General features: G+C 47.4%; 1 protein-coding gene across 4 annotated transcripts in view; it reads right to left on the reverse strand.

The window, feature by feature from the left end:
• Positions 1-2,130: 2,130 nt before the first annotated feature.
• Positions 2,131-23,484, reverse strand: part of LOC144169615 (growth factor receptor-bound protein 14-like) — a 190,079-nt gene continuing 168,725 nt past the window's right edge. For 3 of the 4 annotated variants that reach the window (XM_077698867.1, XM_077698869.1, XM_077698870.1), the window contains 8 exons: positions 14,185-14,315; positions 13,309-13,398; positions 12,659-12,796; positions 12,042-12,146; positions 11,344-11,448; positions 10,005-10,199; positions 8,943-9,251; positions 2,131-7,738 (listed from right to left, as the gene is read on the reverse strand). In XM_077698867.1, coding sequence (XP_077554993.1) covers positions 7,535-7,738; positions 8,943-9,251; positions 10,005-10,199; positions 11,344-11,448; positions 12,042-12,146; positions 12,659-12,796; positions 13,309-13,398; positions 14,185-14,315 — 1,277 coding nt within the window. In that variant the 3' untranslated portion in view covers positions 2,131-7,534. The remainder of the gene's footprint in view (positions 7,739-8,942; positions 9,252-10,004; positions 10,200-11,343; positions 11,449-12,041; positions 12,147-12,658; positions 12,797-13,308; positions 13,399-14,184; positions 14,316-23,484) is intronic. The other variant, XM_077698868.1, reaches the window with a different exon arrangement.

Below are 23,484 nucleotides of genomic sequence, written 5' to 3' on the forward strand. Positions count from 1 at the left end.
ATTTTTTTTTACAAACTATGATATATAAAAACCTTTAAAAAACTGGTATTATTGGAAATGCCGTTAAATAATCTGCATTTTGTGCTCCTGCAATTAGTGCCTAACCAATTTTTTAGCAGGAAAAAAAATGTTTTCTTGGACCCCTAAAATTAGTCAATTTTCCGGCGGTAGCGAAAGAGTTAAACCACTACACATGCTGATGGGGTAGGGTATGAAATGTTGCTCGTTGTCTCAGCGGGCTTGCCGCTTGCACTCGGCTTCTCTGGCGGCAAATGCTGGGTCCTGACGTATGCATGCGCTCGGTGTCTTGGGCAAGGACCGCTGGGTCTTGCCTAGCCTCACGCATGCGCTGGCGCTCGAATGACGTGGACCCCCCTCCCCTTTGCAAATTTAATATTTACCAAACACATGGGGGGGCGGTGGGGGGGGGGGGGGGGGAGGTCACATTGTTCACCGTTGCCTTATCATCCACAATCTGGTTTCGATGCTTGTTTTGTGGTGTTTTTCTCTACACGAATATTGAGCTCTATGCTGCCCGCCTGATTAGCCTGACGCATGCGCTGGGCGTCTTGGGCGAGAACTGCTGGGGCCTGCCTGGGTTTTTAGTTTACGACACGAAATTTTCCGACCAACGAATAGCTAACAGCTCCGCTTTAAAACCAACTGAACGAGCGTTCCTAACTAAACGAATTCGGCGTTACGCCAATTGATTACACATATTTTGCCTCAAATGTACCTGCAGTTTTTCTTGTGTGTGTGTGTGCTAAATAATGTGGACATGTATGACAAGTGCCAGCGGGTCGGGAGTTTCGAACGAATATGACTATATAAACCACTTGTTTTTCGAAGCTTCTGTGTTACGCTAATTACGCCGTGAGGCTCTGTTTGTGTCCGTTATGTCGCTACTTCGCTTGATTGCAGCGGCGGCTAGACATCGTGACAGCGAACGAGCTACGACGACAAGGCGAGGCCCTAAAATGCTCTGCACAAAGACTGCAGCTGACGCCCGCCCAACACGCTTCATCCCGTGAAATCGCCGGTGCACTCGGCCGGTCGAGCGGCGCGTAGCAGCCGACAAGACAAGCGCCGGAAAAAATGAACCCTGTAGCTACTTTACGTTTAAACCGAACTTGCTGGGCACGTGCTAACGCGTATGGTTTCACAAGTCGAAAGGAAATTTCACCTGGACCTCATTTTAGCGCGAGAAATTCAGAACGCGCGCAGCCAAAGCGCGCGCCAAAGGGGCGGCAGCTCCCGCAAACGCCCGAACGTGCACGTGCGCACTCACCTCACGGCGCGAGAGCAGCCGCGCGTCGTCTGCTACTGCGGGCCGCCGAGCTGCACAAGAGCTGGGAAAATTTCGCACTCAAAGGCTGCGTTACAAAGAAAGAGATAACCTTTCGGTTCTGGCTGGGAAATAAGCGCACGTCCTCGAACTGTCATTTACTACTTATTTGCGCATGGTACACAATAAGTTCGCCCTCTTCCACTTTTTTTTCGGCTTGCTATCGAGCATCGCAGTTTATGCCCTTCCCCCTTTTTTCCCCTCGTTGGCAAAGAACCCAGGCTACCAGTGACAGTACGTTTATTTTCCAGTACTAACCGAAAGCGTATTTTCTATTGTTACTGATTCATCTCGAAAACAGGCGCGAACAGACGCGGACGTAATTTCTATTGTTACATCCTTCGGGAGCGAAATCTCCCAGCTCTCGCAAGCTGAGCGGCACGGCGTATACAGACGATGCGCGGCTGCTCCCGCAAGCGTGCAGTCAGTGCGCATGTGCCAGCTGACTCCAGCTCTCGCCACCCTTCGGCGAGATTAAGAACCTGAGATTGCTTACGCCCGCCGCAATTAATTGTAACTGCGACACTTCTTTCACCTCCATCAGAAGTACCTCCAACTTTACCCAGGATGTGTGCAGCTAGAGTTATTGGACCGTCTCAACGAACAGCTGCTCAGACAATAAAACAACTGTATGTGCTAATAGGCGTATCATGGGCAAAAACCTTGCAATGCAGGTGTAGCTGTTCGCAGAGTATATCTTAGTTTAATTCAGTGAGAGTGGGTCGATTCCCGCCACCTGGAGCAGCGAGAAATCGTCCGCACATGTGCAGAATGGGGCAAAGAGACCAGCTGTCAATACTCAATTTTTATTGCATAGACTCACAATCCTTTTTTTATTTGGTTTACCTTCTTTTCTTCATCAAACGGTGACACAAACGCATACAAACGACACAACATTGTAATGGCAATAAATAAACACACTGGGCATGCTTTTAAAGGGGACGCTTTACCCTAGCTTGCATATTTTCCTTGTTCTCGTGAGGACTCTTTTCATGTTCTGACCAAAACATTTCCACGCTTGAATTCACCTGGGCATTGAGATGCGGCAAATTTTCCCACCAGTGCTTTTAGTGCAAAAAAGAGGTTATCTATGGAAAGAGGACAAAAAAGGGGGATAGACGTGTGCTAAAATGTAGGAGAAAATAAAAAAAAGTCAGTAGGAACAGTGGTAGCACTTTAGATGGTGGCATTTCACAATCCCCCTTCCACACTACTGCTCGACCCTGCGAGGCACCCACACATTTTGCGTAGCCAAAAAAGCTAAGGTAAAACCAGATAGAGAGACCAAGGAGTTGGCCCGCTTTTTAGGAGGACTTGCAACAAACCCATACACATTCCTGACATTGTTTCTTCGGATGCACTTTCCATCTGCGGTAGCAGTAAAGCTCAGTTTGGTTGTACATTTCAGCAATGCAAGCCACCACCATTAAATTAAATCATCTACCAGTGCCCTTGGCCCTAATATTAGCCACTTTACAGTGCCAACTGCCAACGACGCCATCCTAGATCAACTATAACCACAGAAAAATTCCTCGCTTGCTGAATGCATTGTCACCAAATGATGTTGCACAAAGTGTAACATCATTTAATTAAATCATTAAATGGAGTCATAAAATCTCGTGACACACTGTAGCGCTCTAAACCCGACTCTGTCAACCAATATGTTTGCCTGGCAAGCATTTTCATTCCAAAGATGTTTATATCTGCTCCCTAGGTTGCTGCCTGTATACCGACACCTTTTAACTTGAAATATGCAGAACCTGGAACGAAGACACCTATATTTCGTGAGGGCGCCTCTGCGACCTTTTCACCCAAGCCTCGTTTACACCGAAACCTGCCAATTCACAATGCAAAAGTTCTTGCACTGATCAGAATGGTACATGAAATAAGACCCAGCGTCACAAGTGGAACAGCGCTTATGACAGAATTCAGTGGCATGAGCTGCCCTAAAGTAAGAAGAAAATGCTAGCGTAAACGAGGTGCCAAATGGTCATGATTTCAAAAAATGCCGCAGTTCTTAAGAGTGGTATCGATGGAATCCAGTGATAGTATCCGGCCAAGCACACAAAGCCAGCCTCAGCAGATGCTGGTAGCACAGAGGTTGTTGTATCAACACTGTCCTTCAACTCACGAGCATTAGGCCTCAAAAGTGTTCCCAATCAAAACCCACAGCAGCCACTACACTTCACTACACTTCGCCCTACTAGCACACACGGTGTGCACATGTTCTGTCCAGGGAGGTACTAACTGAGGCATTTATGCATGCGTGAAAAACACACTCCCTCATGCAAACGACCCAAGCATCTACGATCTGCACATTCCACCAAACACACGGTACCCTACGAGGCAGCATGTTACAATATAAAAACAAGACAACTGCGCGTTTTAGATATTCACCCACCGAGGGAAGGGGGGGTGGGGGGGGAACAGCAAGGGCTTGTGTGGTTTTTCATTGAGGAACACATTTGAGCAGCACGGGCAGTATGAGACACCATAGGACATCTACTGTGTTGGGAGTGCATTCAATGCGAGGGTGAAAGGCCCCATGGCAAGCTCTTCACTTGGATACGTCTTCTAGTTTGTGATGGCCAGAGAAGCTCCTAATCGAGTACACACTGTGGGACGCAAGTTAATCGACAGCTCTTAATAAGGTCAGACCAATAAGAAAAACAAATGCCTCCTGCAAATCTCCTCATATGGCATGACTAAATGATACTTTGAACTGCCGTGACCATGCAGACATTACTTCCACACTCTAAAAAAACATGACTCGAATGAGGAGGAGTTAAAACTTGACTGGGAGCAATGTGAGATCGTTCATTCAAGCAATGCTTTCATAAATAAAAGTGTGTGAAATGGTTTCCCACTCGACAAAGAGGTCACGGAAAACTAAGGCAGTGCTGGAGTGTGTGACAAGTTTAGCCGGTCCGTAGCGGAACAAGCCTCGCACACCACTACACACGACATATAAGAGAAAAGTGCTACATTCGGGGGGTGGCCCAAGGCAGGTCCTGCCATTTGCGGACGCCATCTTTGCTCAGCGAGAGTTAGGAAGACATTGAATGTACAGTGTGTTTGCAACCTGCAGCTTCAAGAGTCGCGCACACAAGCCTCGCAACCCCCAAGAATGCCGTTTAACGCTAGGAGTAATGCTAAGAAACCTTTACGAGAAATCAACTACACAAGCATGGCCCTTTCGCATTAACAATTAGGAACGACCTCATTACAACGCATCAGGAACACCTCGCGAACGTTTCAAACTAATATAAGACAGTCTAGCTGAAGGTCTATTAAGACAGCAAGTGAAAAGTGTCATGTAACAAAGCACCTACTCAGGTGAAACGAGAATAATTTTCACAGCCACAAATTGCCATTCGTACAGCGTCAACCAAATCATGCACTTGACACAGTAGCTCCAATCATGCGAGTCACCATGGGCCTTATGGGAGTATACACAGAGAGCATAGGGCCACACAGGCATGTTCATCACACTTGCATGCATAACGTGGGAGCAGTAGGAGAAAAGTGGCCGTGCGTCAAGCCGGCGCAGTATGGAACATTAAAACGCGATGGTGCAGGCACACGCAAACCAAAACAACACTGTGCACTATGAGACGTCATAACTTAGGTGTGCACACGTGTGCTCCGGCATCTAGTGCAGTTAAATATTTGAGAGTAGGACATGATTTCATGGGTACCACATTTACAATGCATGTGTATTTACAGTGTGGCGTGTGAGCTTGCGAGCACGCACATGTTAGGAACACTCAAACAAGCATCGTTACGCTGAGAAAAACAAGGAGCTACGGTCGCGGGCTAGCTCAAGGATCACCTTTTTACACAACTGAGACGATTTGTTTTTTTGTGCATAGTGAACACTCCTCTTTAGCACACACTTGCAGCTGGAAAGGTGGAAGTTGCAGGATAAAAGATTAACTACAGCAACTTGCCCTCACCGTGGGCCCACCCAAATGTCGGGGCTAGAACTCTAATTTTAAGAAAATAATAGCCTTGCATTGCAGCTTTAACGGTGTGCAAATGAAAGTGCACTGTAACCGTTGCGAATGCCAACAACTTTTATGCATGACAGCTCATTACTAATTACTAGAGTGCAAGTTTTGGGCTTGGTTGGTGGCAGTGGTCCATAGCTTCGCTTAGTGGGAAGGAAAAAGAAAAAAAAGAAAAAAAAAAAAAAGAGGGAAACCACTACGAGAAGACCTAGGCACTTTTTACGGCGATACATTTGCACCACTGAGTGTCAAATTGAATGTTGCGAGATGTTCTGTGCCAAACATAGCGCCCTGGCCCGCTGGTGACTGCTGTGCCTCTGGGAGTGAGAAGCGTTTTTTTTTTTTTTTTTTAATGCATGCATAATGGCAGCCAATGGCAATTTAGGAGCCAGAATTTCTTTGCCACATTTCTGGCACAGTGGCTTTTTTTACTCCTGATCCACTTAACACTTCCAAATAAAGAAAAGTGAATAAAACGCAGAGACAAAATTTGCCAAAGTACTAAACGAAGCTATGGAGCATTATTCCTCACTTTTTCTAGCAAGAGGCTTACTGGATCTTTGATTAAAATGCCAGAGTCAGCTTTTTGAGATCGATTACCAAATAAGTCTGCAAGGCTTTGTGTGTGTGTGTATATATATGCACATGTTCGCATTGCTTTACTAAAGCATTGCCTCCATCTTATTTACACAGTAACTTCATCTTTCTATGGCAGCAGATGATATGGTTCTCACAAGAGCCAGGTGATAAAAGAGCACACCTAGGGGGAAAAAAAATGCACACAGCTATGTTCCCTCCACGCTTCTAGAGAGGTCATAAAGGCCTAGAAGAATGAGAATGAGCACGACAAAACGCAAATTGTTCCCTGTATTTGCCAAAAGCAATGTCACTGGTTTGCACAACAATCTAGAAATATCTGCCCATTGACGCATATACAATTTAACTACACTTTTGTTAACTGGTTTTGAAATGCAGGCTACAAGTTTTTAATGTAAAATAGCAACATACCAGACGCAATGTCGTACCTCAGCAGCAACAAGTTATGAATGCCAACAACACAGCCCCCATAATATCGAATATCCGGCACTAACATTTAGAATAACGCTTCAAAACAGAAGGCATGGTCTAATCCAACCCTTAATGCTCATTATACTAAACTGAGCACTTCAAATACTATGCTATTCCATTTTCAGTCTATGCATGTTCTCATTCTTACGCACCTAAAACTGGAACTAGTGTGTCCAATCGCACGAGACAAACTGAAATAGCAAACAAAATTTGATGTCTACCAACATTCTGGCTGGGCTCTCACAACAGCTAGGAAGTATATCTACATGGAACAGCACAGACCTTTGTGCAGGCCCCGTAAACTCTTTGGACGTCATTCTCGCACAAAGAAGAGAGTAGGACACAAGTGAAACACTGCGCAAGTAACGAGAAAAAAAAAAAAAGATAAAAAATGAGGAGTGAACCAAACAAGCATGGGGAAAGGCACAGGTCTGCCTCCAAAGTCCTCCCCAGTGGTCGCAGACAGGGACCCGAGCCAGCCAGCCAGCCGAGACACAAATAAATATACCCAATGCTACAGACACGAGCGCGAAGCTATGATAGTGCCTTTGTTTAAAAACTTGTTGAGAAAATGAGACAGCCCTGCCGCAGCCACACGGCACAGCGTCAGTCCGGTTGCTGTGCACGCGCGAAAGAAACTGGGGAGCGTCTTGGTCGGGTTCCTTGCAGAAGAGCAACTGCCCTGCCCACTTTCACCACAAGACTCCCCGCAGTGCCTGCAAGCCAGCTTCTCCACCCAGCCCGACAGATCGTGGCAGAGCACCCTGTCCTTGAAGAAACACGCAACAGGTCGCGCACACCTGCCACAGTGCAATGGCACAAGACACACAAGCGCTGTCCTTGATTCGACAACGGGCATTAGGGAGGGGACGGCTCGGTGGAAAAGGTGCCTTGCAGTTACTGGAGAACAGCCTAGTGGTGTTCTTTTCGTGATGTGCCCTGGGACGGGCTGCAGCACAGCGCGAGACGGGCAAATCCACCGCACGGAAATGCGAGTAGCTGGAACGGTCTGCGTGACGCACCACACTGTCTCTCTCTCTCCACCAGAGGGTCCTTTTCAGGCCGGCAGGGTTGAGGCATATGGTGGGCTCGCTAGCGCCCGGGCTCGTCATTAATTGAAGGGGCTGGGCATGGAGGGGGAGGAGGAGGAGGAGGGCGGGGTGTCCTTGCGGCGCGGCTGGTGGACCAGGAAGTGCGTCAGCTTGGTGGGCAGGCAGCTCAGGTTCAGCTGGTAGAACTCCACCAGCTGCAGGAGGTCGTAGAACTTGGTTCGGCCAGCGTCCAGAGAGTAGCACAGCTGATCCTTGTCTTCCAGCTGGAATCGAAGGAAAGCGCGCAAAAGGAGTGGCAGGTTAGAAGGGCAGGGCCAGCTGCAACTATTTGAGACATTTTGTATTGTATCACGACGAAGGTAGGGCAGGCTTCATGCTTGAGTCCTGAACCCCTTTTAATCGTGCCACCCCGTGTCGTTTTCTCTCCAACATTGCAAAATGCATGCATGCATGCACGTACAAGGTCGATACACCTTATCACTGATTAGTCTTACTGCTGTCCAAAGCCAGAGTATATCATTGGCTGAATATAACATTGGCAGACAAAGGTATGGGTTAAAAAAAATTATTAAAGTAGGTTTTACTCATGTTGCCATTTTTTGCTTCGGTGCAACACGGGCATGAACTCTGCCAAAATTTCATCCTCGTCCAAATCGTTTTGTAAGCAACAATGTAGCACAACAGCATCCACGACATCCATGCTTTCCACCGTGGTTCTGCTGGTGGAATTCCTCAATTATTACAGTGCAATGACTGAGCAGCTTAGAGTGCTAAAACGGTTCAGTATGACGATGACTTTTAACAGGGTTCAAGTCCCGTGCCCTCATAGTTCTCTTAATACTGCAGGCCAGCCTGTAGTAGACATGCTTACAAATGGAGTTTTTCATGCGATACAGAGGCAACACATATAAATCCTGAATTAATATGTGTTGAAAACCATGATACAGAGAGTAGAGGTAGACAACTTAAAAAGGGTAGAAAATGCTCAACTACCCGTTGACCAGGGCTGAAAAGGAATTTAACCAAGAATGGAGATTTACCCAGGTCAATTACTACCGCTGGATGCAGTAGAGAAGTGGAGCATGGCAGGTTAGTAGACTTCGAAGAGGGCAACAAACGGGCACATAACGACGGGTACAAAAAGACGGCACAATAAGTTGATAAAAACAGATAACTGGTAGGTTAGAAGGAAGGAAGGAAGGAAGGAAGAACACTTGGAGACAGAGAATGGGTCAGACCGACACAGAATGAGCTGGAGTTGTTACGGCATGCCCTTGTCGTGCAGTGACAACTGGGCGATGAGGATGATGATGAATTTGATGTGGAACATTCGGGGACAGAAGATCATGGACTAAGTCGACATAGGAAGGAGTGTTCAAAGTTGCCAGGAAAGGCTTTTGTCCTGCTGCACAGCAGGGTGGTGGTGGTGATGACGATGAAAAGCGGCAAATGGCAGAGGAGCCTCACCGAGATGATCTGGACGTGGTGCACTTTCCCCCGGTACACGTAGCAGAGCACGTATGATCCCGGCTTGGTGAGGCTCTGGCGCACCAGGAAGACCCCGTCCACAGTGCCGTGCTTGAGCAGCAGCTGGGTGGCCTCCTCGCGTGACATGCCGCGGTAGAACCACGGCTGCATGTGCTGCAGGCCCAGGTCGGCCGCGGGGCCGCCGCCGCCGCCGCCACCCGCCCAGTGCGGGGGACCGCTCTGCAGCTGCTGCTGCTGTTGCACTGCTGTGGGTGATGCCTGCCCAGACCGACAGCAAGGCAGCTTTCGCTGCAAAGGTGGTGGTGGGAAATGTTAGTGCCAGGGCTCTGCTCCCTTCGAGGAGATACGACGTGGAGGACGTAGCAGTAAAAGCATGCACGACAAAGGCTAGACAAGCACTAGGCCAAACAATGCTAACAACGCTGGCTCTGCCGGTGTCTTTTTGTTGCTGCTGGTAGACATAGTTAGCAACTCGCAGGGCTGCCTCCCTTCTGCCACACAACTCTAACAGCCCAGGTTCAAAACGCCACAAACTTTCAAGTTATGCCCAACGGGGAGAAAAGTGAGAGTAGGGCTCCATTTTAAGAGGGTTTCTCTAGATTTCCTGCTATCAGGTCTAAACTTACAGTCTTCTAATGGCCCAGGAATGAGCAGCTATGATCGGCTTTTAGGTACTACAGCATCATAGTGCGCCATTCTAGGATTTAAAAAAAAAAAACAGATTTCCCGAGTCCTTTCTCTCATACATTAAACATACTATTTATGTTCCGAAAGCAAAAGCGCACTACAGCAGGCTATTAGATAGCACTGGATAATTTTTCATCCTGCAGGCTTACACAGGATAAATTTCGGATGCTCAAAGCTTGTCCATTTTTCAGCAAAAAAAGCCGACCAAAAAATTTAGAGAGCTGCTAGCTCCAAGTGTGTCCCAATCGCAAGAACACGAGACACAGGCACGCATATCCTCAACCCTTAAACTGTTGGGGGCAGCCCCCAAAAGGGCATATTCAAAAGGCGGTTTGCAGGGGGGCCCAGTCTCACCTTCCAAACTTGGGCCTCGGCAGCGGCCACGGCCTCAGCTTCCTGGGGGTCCTCGATGACGCGCCCCTTGCTCCCCGTGAAGTCCATGGCGACCCAAGGTGAAGACATGGGGTCCCGGCCAGGCTCCGGGGCCCATGCGTGCTCTGAGTAGCGTGACCGGAGTTCCTTGTAGTTCTCGCGCAGCTTCTTGCCAAACTGCGCAGGGTTGCGAGGTTGCACACACACACACGCATGAGAAAACAGGACCAATCAAGGGGTGGGAGTACAGAGAGAGGTCGACTCAGCAGTTAGATGGGGCGTGCTCAAACAAAGAACAAAAACCCTTGCTGAAGGTATCGTTTTGTATTCTTTTAATTGTTCAGAGAGTTCATTCAGGTGCCAGCTCTGTTTCAGGAGACAAAAATGTTAATGCTCAGGGTACGATGAGGAACTATTGCTTCCTTCTCCACCGCACCCACTGCACTTGTTCTCTGTTACTTGTGCCACTTTTGGGGGTTGTAAGTTGTCTAAAGCTGCTTGTAGGTAAATGTACATGAAACACCAAGATGTACAAATGCTGCAGAACATAATAAAGGAAGAGGACACCAATCAGGAGCCCATTGAGACCCGGGACACTGTCCTTAAAACAACCGCTTTAAATTTTAAAGTAAACTCTGTGAAATTTGTCAGACTTGCTGCTTTTTTCGCACTGATTTCAAATATGCCATTATGTTTTGAGTCGGTCAATTAGCCCCCAAGATAATTAGAGATAATTAGCCATTTTTGGTCAAACAATAGACAAAACAGTGTCGGTCATAAAACTGTAATCTTTATATTTTCCCATACTATGAATCCTGGTGAATGCAATAATCGAAGCAGTTTTTTGATACATCGCTTGGAACTAATTTTACAGCTCATTAAACTTTGGTGTTTGAATTGGGCACTCAAAAAGGTTCCTTGCCACTGTAGCCACCAAAGTTTAACGAGCTTTAAAATTAGTTCCAAGCGATGCATTAAAAAACTGCTCCAATTATTTCACTAGGGTACATAGTACTGGAAAATATAAAGATTACAGTTTTATGACCAACACTGTCTTGTCTATTGCTCCTCCAAAAATAGCTAATTATCTCTAATTACCTTGGGAGCTAAGTGACCGACTAAAAAAAAAGGCATATTTGAAAGCAGTGGGGAAAAAGCAGCAAGGCTAACAAGTTTCACAGAGTTTACTTTAAAATAAAAAGAAGCTGTTTTAAGGCCAGTGTCCCCCCTAAACGATAATCTCCCGCTTCGCCAGATAGAAAGTACACCGTGCACTGGCGTTCCCATGCTGTTCCCATGCACTCCCGAGAATAATGCCGACCTTTGCAAGCCTGAGGGCAATGATCCAGCACTGGCGCTGCTGTTCTGTGCCGCTGCAAAACCACATTAGATCGCCGCTGCTCCCAGGGCCGATGGACCGTGTGGGCTGCACAAGACAAATCTTAAGTTAGAGCACTTCTCATCACTGCTGCAACCAGAGGACAAGAAGCGTGAACACAGTAAGCCTAACACCTACACCAGCACTTCATATAAAAGCTATAAAAAAGCATCATGATCCTTTCTATTTGTCCTAACGCAAGAGTTAATTTTGTAACTTGAAAACATTGAAGTCAGCCTTCATCAATTTTCATTCAAACGTATAGCTGACAATGAGCCAAGATAAAAGCACACGTCAGCCACTAAGCTCTCTCTTCTGTTGCTCCTTACAAATGGCAATATACCTTGTTCCTTACCAGGTCTGTTAACCCTTCATGGTTTGCCAGTTCTTCTTATCGACTGCAAATACTGAATAATGCACTAAAATGTCGCTTATGCCCTTGCTTACACTGCAAGGTTGTTAAAACAACATACTTGTAATTTTACGCACTGCAATATATTTTGACCGCACATACGCACCCCTACAAAGAATGTACGTCCCGCTGACAAATGATGCAACGACGCGAAATTGTTGCACAGACGCAAAGAATGCGTGCCCAACCAAGTTGTTCATTTCAGTTCTGAGACCCAGTGCGGACTGACCTTGAGGCAAAATTGGAAAGCTGTTGGTCCACTTTGGTTTTTGTCGTACGGCACGTAGACGTTCCAGTCCTTCAGGTTGGCCACTGGTTGTAACTGCCACGATTCCTGCAGGCACGACCCAAAGGCAAACGATCAAGCAGTGAAAACGCAGAACACTGTGCTGAGACAGACAACAAAACATGGTACGTGGGATGAAAAACAAATAGGGGGAAAAAAAAAAAACGAAATAGAATTGCAGCTGTTTAGCAACAAATTTATTCAAAAAGGAATACGAGTTCTCGCTGACAAAGAACCCGCCACATCAAGTTTAAATGCTTAAAAAGCTTTAAAATGAGTACATTAGCTGATACACTAGAACAAATGATAAATGCATGTTCACGACTTGACACAAGAATGCTTGGTACGGAATGAAGTCCGAAGAATCAATATAGCACACTAAAGCCACTACTGAGAGGCTACACAATATTCATAAAAATTTTGTTGCATATGGAACAAGATGGACGAGAAAAGATTAAGCTGGGATCTCACAACAAAGAACGCAGAGAGGGAAGAAAAGGGAGAGGGTGGAGAAGAGGAGAAGGAGGGGGGTCACTCAAGGACAAGAACACAACGCCCACCTTTTGACCCGGTGGCAGAATTAAGAGTTCCGTGCCTTCGACCCTGAAGTACGACTGCTTCCAGGACTGCTTCCCTGGCTCCCGGTACCACAACAGGCTGTGGACCACGGGGCAGCGTTCACCTTGGTTAAGGATGTTCTGGAAAGAAAGACATCAGGGAACTTGATTTGGGGCAGATCAATGCTCATGAAAAGGAGTTAAAAAAAAAAAGAGCTATATAACAAAGTGAGCTTCACAGTCACTGCACATGGTTTTAAGTGTCTTTTTTAAATTCCAGCCGTTACTTCCCTATTAAACTAAATCATCAATATACCTATTCGTAACCTGAGTCAATACGCTGCTATACGAGTGCCACCACAGTAAACGTGCTGCCCCTCATAGCAGCATAATATCTTTGAGGTCGTCTGAGTATCTGAGAAAAGAAAAAAGAGCTGATATCCACACTGTAGAACAGAACGCTGTGACTGGGGCTGATATGGGACAACAATGCAGACGGTCTGCCTCCTGGTGAACTGGTTGCAAAGCAAAGAGCAAAGGCAAGGCTCCCAAGCACACAGCGCGCCCGAGATTACTCTCTACGTTTCGCTTCTTCACAACGTGCATGTCTTTTAGTTACTGCCGACAAAATGGCGTGCAACTGGAAGCCATACCTGCAACGTTATCAGCTTTGCAAGCTCCGTCGACTCTGCCAGGCAGTCCAGTTGAGAACCTAGATCCACCATGTCCAGAGAGAAGAATTGCTGCGAGAAAGAAAAGGCAGGCGGCAACATGCTTTCATTTCCCCCACCAGAATGGGAACAGAAGCTTGCCATATTCAGCCAACAATGCCCATTCAATTTTATACAATGATGACAGAGTGTGTTGCGAGAAATACGCGGAAGATGTTCGTAAGAACAAAAAAATAAATTAGCACAATACCACAAGCAGTCTGTTCATAAGACACGGCAGACAAAGGATTTTCATTTCTAAGTCAGATTTAAAAAAGAAAAGAGCATGTGCAATGGCTAACGCAAAATTGTTGCAACAAATTGCTTCAAAGTCAGCGAATAGTCCCTGATGCAATCCTCTTGGCTCAGCACATTATTATGCGACTTGCATATTGTCTTGTTCCAAAATGGAAATAAAACCATGCGCATGGTCAGAGAAAATTTCCGACCTTCCACAGGCATAAAATATTCATTCCACTTTTGATTATCATTTTCTATGTTTGGCTTGGGCTGTCCTTCATTCACATCTGAGGTCAGTGCAGGTTTTAAAAAGGTTGTCAGAGAAAAGTCTAACACAAACAACAATAAGATGTTGAATGCGATTCCACGAACAAAAATTTCTGTCCTAAGCCATCCTGCCAATGAAGCCGACAGTTCCCAGCAAAAGCTGGGGCTAAAAATATTTAGCACTAAAGGGAACCTCGGTCTCAAAGAGAAATAAAATAATTTGGATAGGCACACCCTTTGGATAGGTCATCAGCCCTTATGAAGCAGCCCGAAATATATTAGCCCAAATAAAAGGCCAGAGAGGCCCCTCACCAGGGGTGAATTGAAGAACTCATATTTTCTGAAGTCCTGTCGAAAGTAGAACTTGTTCCCTGAGAGCTCCTTGTTCTTGGCCCAAGATGCGTACACCTGCAAGACTTCTTCGTGGTCTTCAAGGCTGCGCTCTGCAACAACAAAAGTGCAATCGTCTCAGGCAAGGTCGCCATTCCCTAATCTGTGCTATTATTGAAAGATCTGAGAACAGCCTGAGAGAACTTCCATGCCAAGCTTAAGTGCTAGTGCCCGGAGTGTAAGCAGCAAAAGGTAGTAAGTAGTACAAGCAAGATTGCCAGTTTCTGTCTTGATTTGATTTTTCGATAAAAACAATTCAAACTCATGAAACCGGTTCAAGGTGGAAACAGAACTAGATGCATCTTGCTGAATTCCCGCAAATTTCTTTGCAAAACTTAGTCGTGCCTTAAACTCTACATCTTTTCTTGAGTTTTTCATTCTCTCCTGGAGACCAAAATAACAAAGCAAACTGTACCAATCTGAATAGCTTTAGGAAATTCTGAATCACGAAAGGGCGTACTGTGCATTTATATATCTCTCTTGGAGCTGCATATTTAGCTAACATACCGCTACTCTAAACCCTCGCAGTCAAACGCTGCCGGCCGGCGGGCGCTCAGCACGTACCCGCCGCATCGAAATCCGCGAGCCCCTCGAGGGAAGATACGAGAGCAGGCAGTGTCGAAAGACCCCGTAAGCCCCGCTATGTGACTCTCCGAAATCCCGCCTGCCGCTTGACAACAAGGACTCTCCCCGTATAACAGCTGTCTCTATGCGCTCCCCGAGTGTTCGGCATTCAGCGGTGACGGGGGGAAAGGGCGGCCTATAAATACGAGGATGGCGGAGGGTCGAGCGACAAGCGAGATTTCTCGCGTGATAAATGGCCACTCCGCTCGACGTACGCAGCTCTCGCGATAAAAAAAGAGGGAAAATGCGACCGCGTTGGCGGGCGGTGCCTCCGACGCCACGCCGTCTGCCGCCGCACCGCGATGCTCCCCGCGCTCGCGCCTCTCTCTCTTTTGGAGCGCACGCCCGTTCTTTTCTCGCGCCGACGCTGTCCATCCATTCGATGAACTCGGCGAAACAAAGCCCATTCTCGTTTTAAAAGGATTTCTTCTCCGCCAGCAAACGCGCTTTGCGGCAAAGCAAACTTTCTCGCGAATGCTCTGTAGCTCTCAATCAACGAGGCGGATGTAGCCTCCTCTTCCGCGGCCACATGACGCGTTTGCAGCCAATGGGGCTTTGGGGTCACACCGATAACCTTGCGAAAACACTATGTGAATTCTTCTTCGAAAATGCGTCGGCGGCGCGTGACTACCATATAATACCAAACCGACCCCCCCCCCCTTCCCCCGTTGTCTGCGAACACGGGTATGCGCCGACCTCGCGCCTCGCCTCTACTGGCTGCGAACACAAGTTACGGCGGCGTAATACGCCTGACAATTAACATTCCCACTGATGTTTTAATTCGTGCCCGATTTTCCAATTCACTTTGCATGGCACGCTTTCCCACATAACACACGTATGGAATCTCAAGTGTCTGCCTGAATCACGACCAGCGCATTTTCGCAGAACGGGCCATACAGTCCATACGTATACTGACGCAGGTTTTCAACACAGACCTCAATGAGCGCCTACATAAATTGGAGAACGTAATTTCATTTCGCGGAATTCAGAGGATAGACTAATCCGCGAAGTAGCTTAGAGAATCGGAGGCAAATATTTGCCGGCCGCGGTCGGCCCAAAGGGTGCGAAGCGATTTACGACACGAGCGAAGCAGACGAGAAAAAAAAAAAAAAAAAAAAAAAAAAAAAAAAAAAGAGGAAAACCGAAATTTAGTAAGGCCGCGCGATGCACTGAGCGCACGCAGATAACGAGACCCGCCTCGCAATGGCGCGCCTTTGGTAGATTTGCACGCCAGCGAGACTGCCAACGCGACCTCGCAGCCGACTTTCTCGGAAAAGAGGGGCCTCCGCGCAGTCCAGGGTGTGAGTCATCGCGACCGCTTGCGTGGACGCGCTCATAAAGATGTCTCCCCTAGCGCCCACTCCGTTTTAACGGCGCTTAAACAGTCCTACGTGGGCGCACACATGTTCTCCACACCATCAGGTATGCACGCTGCATGCACAACGTATGCTGCGGCCGTTTCTGCACGGGCAACAGTTTAAGGAGCCATGAAGACAATACACAAGTTTGGTTCGTTCAAAAGATTGCCTCGTTAGAATCATACTGACCTGTAAAATGGATATGCATTACATTTAGGCGCAAACAGCTCGTTCAAGCTCGGTCAAGCTCAAACAGCTCGGCAAGCTTATAAGATGTGCCTATATAATTCGCGTTTGCTTTTGCCGGTCTCAGCCAATCGCAGAGCTTCCTTTCCTTGGTCAGCATGGCCATTCCGTTTTTTATTTTTTTCCTAATTATATAGCTTATTTGAGCGAAGTTTACGTCAAAATAAGAATTGTGCGGTAAACAGCAAAAGTTACGAAAACACACGTAAACATAGAAGTACCGATGTCCGCTGCTGTTGGTACAGGGTGCACTATGCTTGTTTTAGCTGCACAGCAGTCCGACGCCTTGGAGTTGTCTTACACGACGCTGGCCGATTGGCGTAAGCGATGTTGCCTTTTGTGACCCTGTTTGTCAAGCATACCCAATGTTTCACGAAGCGATTACTTTCTACCGTAACAAAAACAAATCAGGTGTAAATACGGTAAAAAAAAAAAAAAAAGCAACGGTGGAGTGCAGAGTATGCTATCTGGGAGATTTGACGGTAAGCAAGGCTGCAGAGCCGAATGGCGCCGTGGAAGTTCTTTAGTATACGCGCCGTTGCATTGCAGACGTCATTGCAGACGTCACCAACACACACGATTTGGTGGGAGAATCAAAATTTTAACCTAAGTTTATTAATTTCTAAGTGAATACGGCATCATTTAGCTGCCGCGCAAGCGCCGGGGACACTCTAAAACACGAAATCTTTCGAATAAAAACAACTTGTATTTTGTATTCATGGCTCCTTTAACGTCAAATATAGTGCAGTGGGAATGGAGACAGAGGCAGATTAGCGCGTCGACGGGAAAAGCACGATATTTTTCTGTCACCGCTCTGATACGCTCTATTTTATTTTAAGCCCTAAACTAAGTCGCCCACAAAAGCATTTTTGCGAGTAACAGTATTTAGCATACAGCTATGCGACAGCTTACAGCGAACACTTCATTGGAAAAATCAGAGACATTTGTAGTCGGCACTGTCTGAGACATGATTACGCATGGCCGTACTGTTTAGTTTCCCACGTAACCAAACGTAAAATCGACAACGTGTAAGCGGTTAGAGCGACGTAGCGGTGTCCAAGGGAGTGCTGAGAGTTATAATTATGGGTAATAGAGCCACGACACATTTCTCCAGGACCGTCCGAGCGCGCGCGCACACACGAAAAATGTATCTCGTTGGCAATCAGCGAAATTTAGCTGTTGCAACAATCACTTGCGTGAAATAATGAGGCGTACAAGAGGAGGACCGGCTGCTAAAGCTTCGACGACTTTCGAAATCAGAGAGAGAGAGAGAGAGAGAGAGAGAGTCGTACAAGAGGAGAGAGAGGCGTACAAGAGGAGGACCGGCTGCTAAAGCTTCGACGGCTTTCGAAATCAGAGAGAGAGAGAGAGAGAGAGAGAGAGAGAGAGAGAGAGAGAGAGAGAGAGATTTGCGCGATCGATCGATCATGTGCAATGCGCACTCAATGATTTAAGAAGGAGAGGCTTTACTAAAGCAGAACTGCATGCATGCATGCGTAATGGTGCGTACCCACAGGGTGCTCAACGTAAGAATACGGCGGACGAGAGTACGGCAGCTTTTAGGGTAAACAACCTCACTATACGCCTCGAGCGCGGCCTGTAGGGGCGCCACTGAAATCCCCCTAGCGGCCCGTTTCGAAAGCAGGCGCGGGAGTCCCCGGCCCGCTCCCCCCTGTCGCCGTTGCTTTTGGGGCTCGTTCAAGACATCGATTTACCGTTTGTCCGCGTTCGAAATACCGAATAACGTGGAGCAGGCACTCTGTTTGCAAGCCTGGTGTGTTCACGAGAGTATAAACGTTTATGACGCGATCTTAGAAAGATCTATATGAGCGCCGGGCGTGTGTCCCAGGCCGGCGTCCCGAAGCCAGCATTTGCATGCAGATTGCAATTCCGCTGCCCTGAAATTTAGTGGCAGTGTCTCCGTAAGCAGTGTTTCCTCCGATGTTCATGTTGCGGCCATACACACTATGATGTAAATCGACTTTGTGCACTACAAAATCCAGCGGAGCACTCATACCTGACAGCACGCAAGTTACGCCTGCCAATATCACATATCAGATATTGGTCAGTACCCTGAACAAGCCAATGCGGCGTAAATTTCGCAAACATTGTACCAAAGAAGTACGATGGATAATGCAAAATTACACTCCGGAGTCAGCACACGACGGCAAATTTAATGCTGGGTCGTCTTGTCCCGAGGTGAGCGCTCGCTAAGATTCACCTGTTACATTTATCCTCCACGAGAAGCGCGAAGATGGGCTTATAGAGTAATCCGCGTCCGCGACGAAACTCTTCTTCGAAACATCGTCGTATGACACTGGGAGACTGCAGAATCTAGCATAAACCGAAATCAGAGACCCTTATCAGATACGACACTCTTCCAACGAGCCCGTGTGTACGAGATTTCGGCGCACGTTAAGGATCTCCAGGTGGTCAAAATTAATCCGGAGCCCTCCACTACGGCGTGCCTCATTGTCTCCGTTGCGTCGGCGCGTTAAACCCTTCAATCAATCAATCAATCAATCAATCAACTCTTTCAACGACACCTCGTATTTCTTGCGAACTGCTTACCCTGTATTCTTCAAAAAATGCGTCCGCCGAATGATCAGCCGTTCGTTGAAGGCGAAAAACAAACGAAAAGTGAACACGCAACTTGTGTGTGTGATTAATAAAACGTTCATTTGTTGATTACGCTCCGCATTTGTAAACAACGACAGTTCAGCGTCCTCCTCCTCACCCCCCCCCCCCCCCCCCCCCCCCATGTCTAGCGAAATATCAGTGCATTTCGCATCTAGTTGGTCTGGTGAATACTACCTTGCTCAAACAAACGTCTTTAGCATTTCAGAAGCTGCACTCGGTTTTTTTTTTATTCCCGTACGACTATTCTATTTATTGCTCCTGACTTGCAGACCGTTCATTTTCCCGTGGTCATTAACATATACCTTGGTTCTTACCATAAGGCATGAGTGGGCACATATCTGACAATGCACAGCCTTTGAGTGTACTTAACATTTTCGCGTGGCTTATATTCCCATAAAAGGTACAAGTTTTTGTGCGCTGTTGGGTTATCACATCCCCGAAACATATTTTTCTACGACGTACATATTCGAAGCAAAGCCGCATTTGTTGTCTGCGCTGCAAAACGAACCAACCTCTTACGGTGCCAATATCAGGTCTAAACGAGGTGACAATAAGTAGAATTCACTTGTGCTGACGTGTTCGAAGGTGACAGCGGTGATATGCCGCTGCCGTCGCCGACGCCCGCAAGAGCGGCCAAGAAGCGCGCAGAACCGCCTCCCCGGGTAGCTCTTGTTGGCGTTCGAGCGCTCTACCAAGACGCCGCTGTTTTTTTTAAGCGCCCTAAACGTGCAGTTAGCTTACAGACGTCACCTTAACAAGTTGTTTAGTGCGCGGAAAGGCAAAGAGGAGCGAAAGAGAACCAAAACACTGCATGACCACCTATCAGCCACGCAGCGCTAATCCCGCAAACGCCGCGGAGAAGCGGCGGCAGGCGGCGCAGCGATCGCGAATCTCGAGGCGTATAATATAACATTACATTCAGGCGGATGAAGCAGCCGGCTAAGATCAAAACCATTCCTTTGTGCGTGAATCTGAACGAAATATGTCAATTAATAAGGCAGGGCGTCAAAAGGAGAATACTGAATGTAGTATTCTGCGTTAAAGGCCAACTGCACTCAAAATTTCGACCTCTTGAAAACTCTATTTTCGTATAGTCTGCTTAAAAAGAAAGCAACATGCAAAATACAACAGCTGAAATACGCGCGTGGACGCCGCAAGCGGCCAGCAAAAATCGTCGATCTTGAAACCGAAACCGAGCAGAGCGCGGCCATCGCAGTGACATTGCAGCCGTACAGCGAGCGGCTGGGCGGTCACCAGCTCGGGAGAAGGTCTGCGCGCAAGCTCTTCGCGCGCACGTGCGCAGCCGAGCTCGACCGGTTCTCCGGCTGCGTGGCTGAGCAGAGGAAAAAGCCCCCGTCGGCTGGAACGTCACAGGCGCGTCATGGCTGTTTACGCGATCCGCCGGCAGGTGCAGCGTGGTCTGCGGCGGAGCTTTTTTAAATGCTTACGGCTGATCAACGAGGCGTTTTACGGGGCTGCCACTTGTGTCACAGCTGATTTGGGGGCACTTACTACACATTAAAAATAAATTTGGTCGAGGTGACATTTGAGTGCAGTTGGCCTTTAACGCTAGATTAATGTTGAATATTTACCACTAATACGAGGACAACGCACCAAATTCAAACGATAAACTGGTGGGGCGACAAGCAGACGCAAAATCGCACTGACGTCTACATTTATTCGCGTATTTTCTTCGGGCGCCACAAATTCTAACCCTTTCAAAAAATTCCGCAGAACCTTGGTTATTCGGCTCATCTTTTAATCGGTTCAACGCGAGTTAAAATGGTTAAACAAGTTGATCAGTTATGATAGAGAAATAGCCGACTTAATCAAAATGTACAAACAGGGGGAGAAGGTGTTCGCGCCCCTCTCTCTGGAATGACGATTATTTACTTTGTTGCGATAGAATTCAACGTTTATGATTTTCATTCTTTCTGTAAGTTGCTGGAAACATCTGTATGTATCCTGTATGTGTGCGTACGCGCATAAAATTACGACAAAGAGCCACCACTTCCCATATCTATTTTAAAAAAACGCGCCTGAATTAAACACGCTAACTTGACTAAGCTATCCACTGGCTTTGGTATTTGCTTGAGTCAGATTCCCATAAGATTTCGGTAAACCTCCACGGGGTTCAGGAAGTGATGTCGGCTGGTTCGTCTAAATCCCTCCTCGCCCAACGTCATTATGACATACGCCAAGGGCCCACTGAATGGAAGGCGTAACGTCGCAATTACTACACACACAATGTACAACTGCCATTTCACGCGCGCCAAATGAGATACAACGGCGCGTAGGGCTAAGCCGCATTGACACTCACTACCCTTCAAGAACTAAACGCAAATACCATATCGCTTTCGGACAGAGCTGCAACAAACTGGTCCATCAGCGTACGCGTAGGACTTTCGAGGGCTGGTGCTTGTGCAGGTGGGTTCATGTTTCGAAGGGGAACGCGCACAATATGACGAGGGCAGGAGACGTATCGTATTCACTCGCGTAATGATCGCACCCATGAAGTTTGTCGTTAAAGATCAATTTTTAAATGCGGAGCATTTCTTAGGCTCGCCTGGTCCTGCGTCGTTGATGGCGGCGCCGTCCACACGCTCACTGCGCATGCGCAACTCTCCTCCTTACACCCACAGCTCCGCGATACTACACTATAAAAAAAAGAAACAGTTAGCGGCGCCCGGTTTCGATCCCACGACTCTCTGGCCACAACGGGAGGTCCGCGGTGCTCTTCCCACTACGCTACAAATCCGGGACAGGAGCAAGCGCTACGAACGCGCCTTATGTCTTTGACTCATTCAAACTACGTCAAGAAGCTGAAGCTACTGATACACGAAGGCACGCGAAGCTGAACGTCAACGGAAACGACGAACTGAAAACTTTAGAGGGGGATGCTGAATTTCCCGTGGGAAAGCTGTGGCGGGAAGCGCCACGCGCCTTGCAGCTCAACCAGCCCCGTCCGCAGCGCCTTTGATGCTGATTGTGGCAGGATGCCCCTAGGGATTGGCCAACCAAAGAATCCATCACCAGATAGGTTCGCGTTCAACCACCGTCGTCATCTTCCCATAGGAGAACCGCCGAAGAAGAAGGAGAAGACAAAGCTGCGAAGAGGAGGGCGTGTACATTGCTCTCAGCCGGTGCACCAATGTCAACAACCTTTACCTCACCAAAGCTGACGGAGACTACCGATTCTACCACAGAGACAACATCGACAAGAACATGATGGACGAGTTTCGGCGCCTCGAGAACCACCGCCTACTCACCGTAACACAACAGCACTTGCGTGCCTTTGCCACCGGTGTGGACCCGGACGCAGAATTCCCTCTGGCGCTAGTAAAAACCAGATCACTCAACAAACGGCAACACAATGGAACCACACGGAACCGCCACGATGCTTCGCATCCCCATCAGGGTTCCCCACGGGAAGATGGTGTAATTTTTTTTTTATTTCCCGCGCAATGAACGCACCCTGAACTAGCCGCAGCAATATGTCGTATGTGTGCCAAGTCTAGCTTATGATGGTCGTGCTTACATCTGTTTCCTTCCCTTTCAAAGAGGACATGGCTGCGTTATCGTGGCAGACTTGCTGATATTAGCGATATCGCCAACAGCGATATCGGCAAGCATGCGTTCAATATTGATGAGGAAGAAACTCTCCCTAAATGCACATAATGCACTCACAAGGCAAAGAAAAAAAAAGCGTTCAGGTTGCTGCGTCGACAGCCATGTCTGTTTTGATGTGCCGCACTGCGACAGTGGCAGCCACTTATTGGCCGTACTGTTGTCACCTCGCAGCAGACTCCTTCCGGCGCGTTCCGTAATTCACGAAAACTGTGCATTTTGCATCACTTTGAAAAGCGGCTGCCGGCGGTGTGCAGAGTTTTTATTTATAATTTCTGTTAGGTTCATGAGACCTATCGTAAAAATTTTGACTCAACAACTTGCTTGCGTTCTCTGTGCTCAAAAATATTCCCGAAAAATTTACCCCGCGTAATGAACGCGCCCCTAAATTGCATCAATTTTTTGAAAAAAAAAAAAAAAAGTTCGATCATTACGCGAGTAATTATTGTGCACAGTCGAACCTCGTTACAACGAAGTAGCATCGGGGCAGTAAATTAGTTCGTTATATCCGATATTCGTTATATCCGTTCAAGTAAAAATAGTCTGATAAATCGGCAATCTGGCTCGCGCAGCAATCCTAGATAAAAAACGCACTGTTCTAGGCTTCGAACCCACTACAAACGAGGTAATCCTTATCTGTCTCCTTGTGGCATTTCAAACTAAACAGACGGGAACGCGAGAACGTGAAATTACAACAGAACAACGTTCGTTCGGCAAAACATGCCGG

The sequence above is a fragment of the Haemaphysalis longicornis genome, unplaced genomic scaffold (assembly GCF_048455015.1).
Source record: "Haemaphysalis longicornis isolate Haplotype H1 unplaced genomic scaffold, Haemaphysalis longicornis Haplotype H1 scaffold_2, whole genome shotgun sequence".
Taxonomy (NCBI): Eukaryota; Metazoa; Arthropoda; class Arachnida; order Ixodida; family Ixodidae; genus Haemaphysalis; species Haemaphysalis longicornis.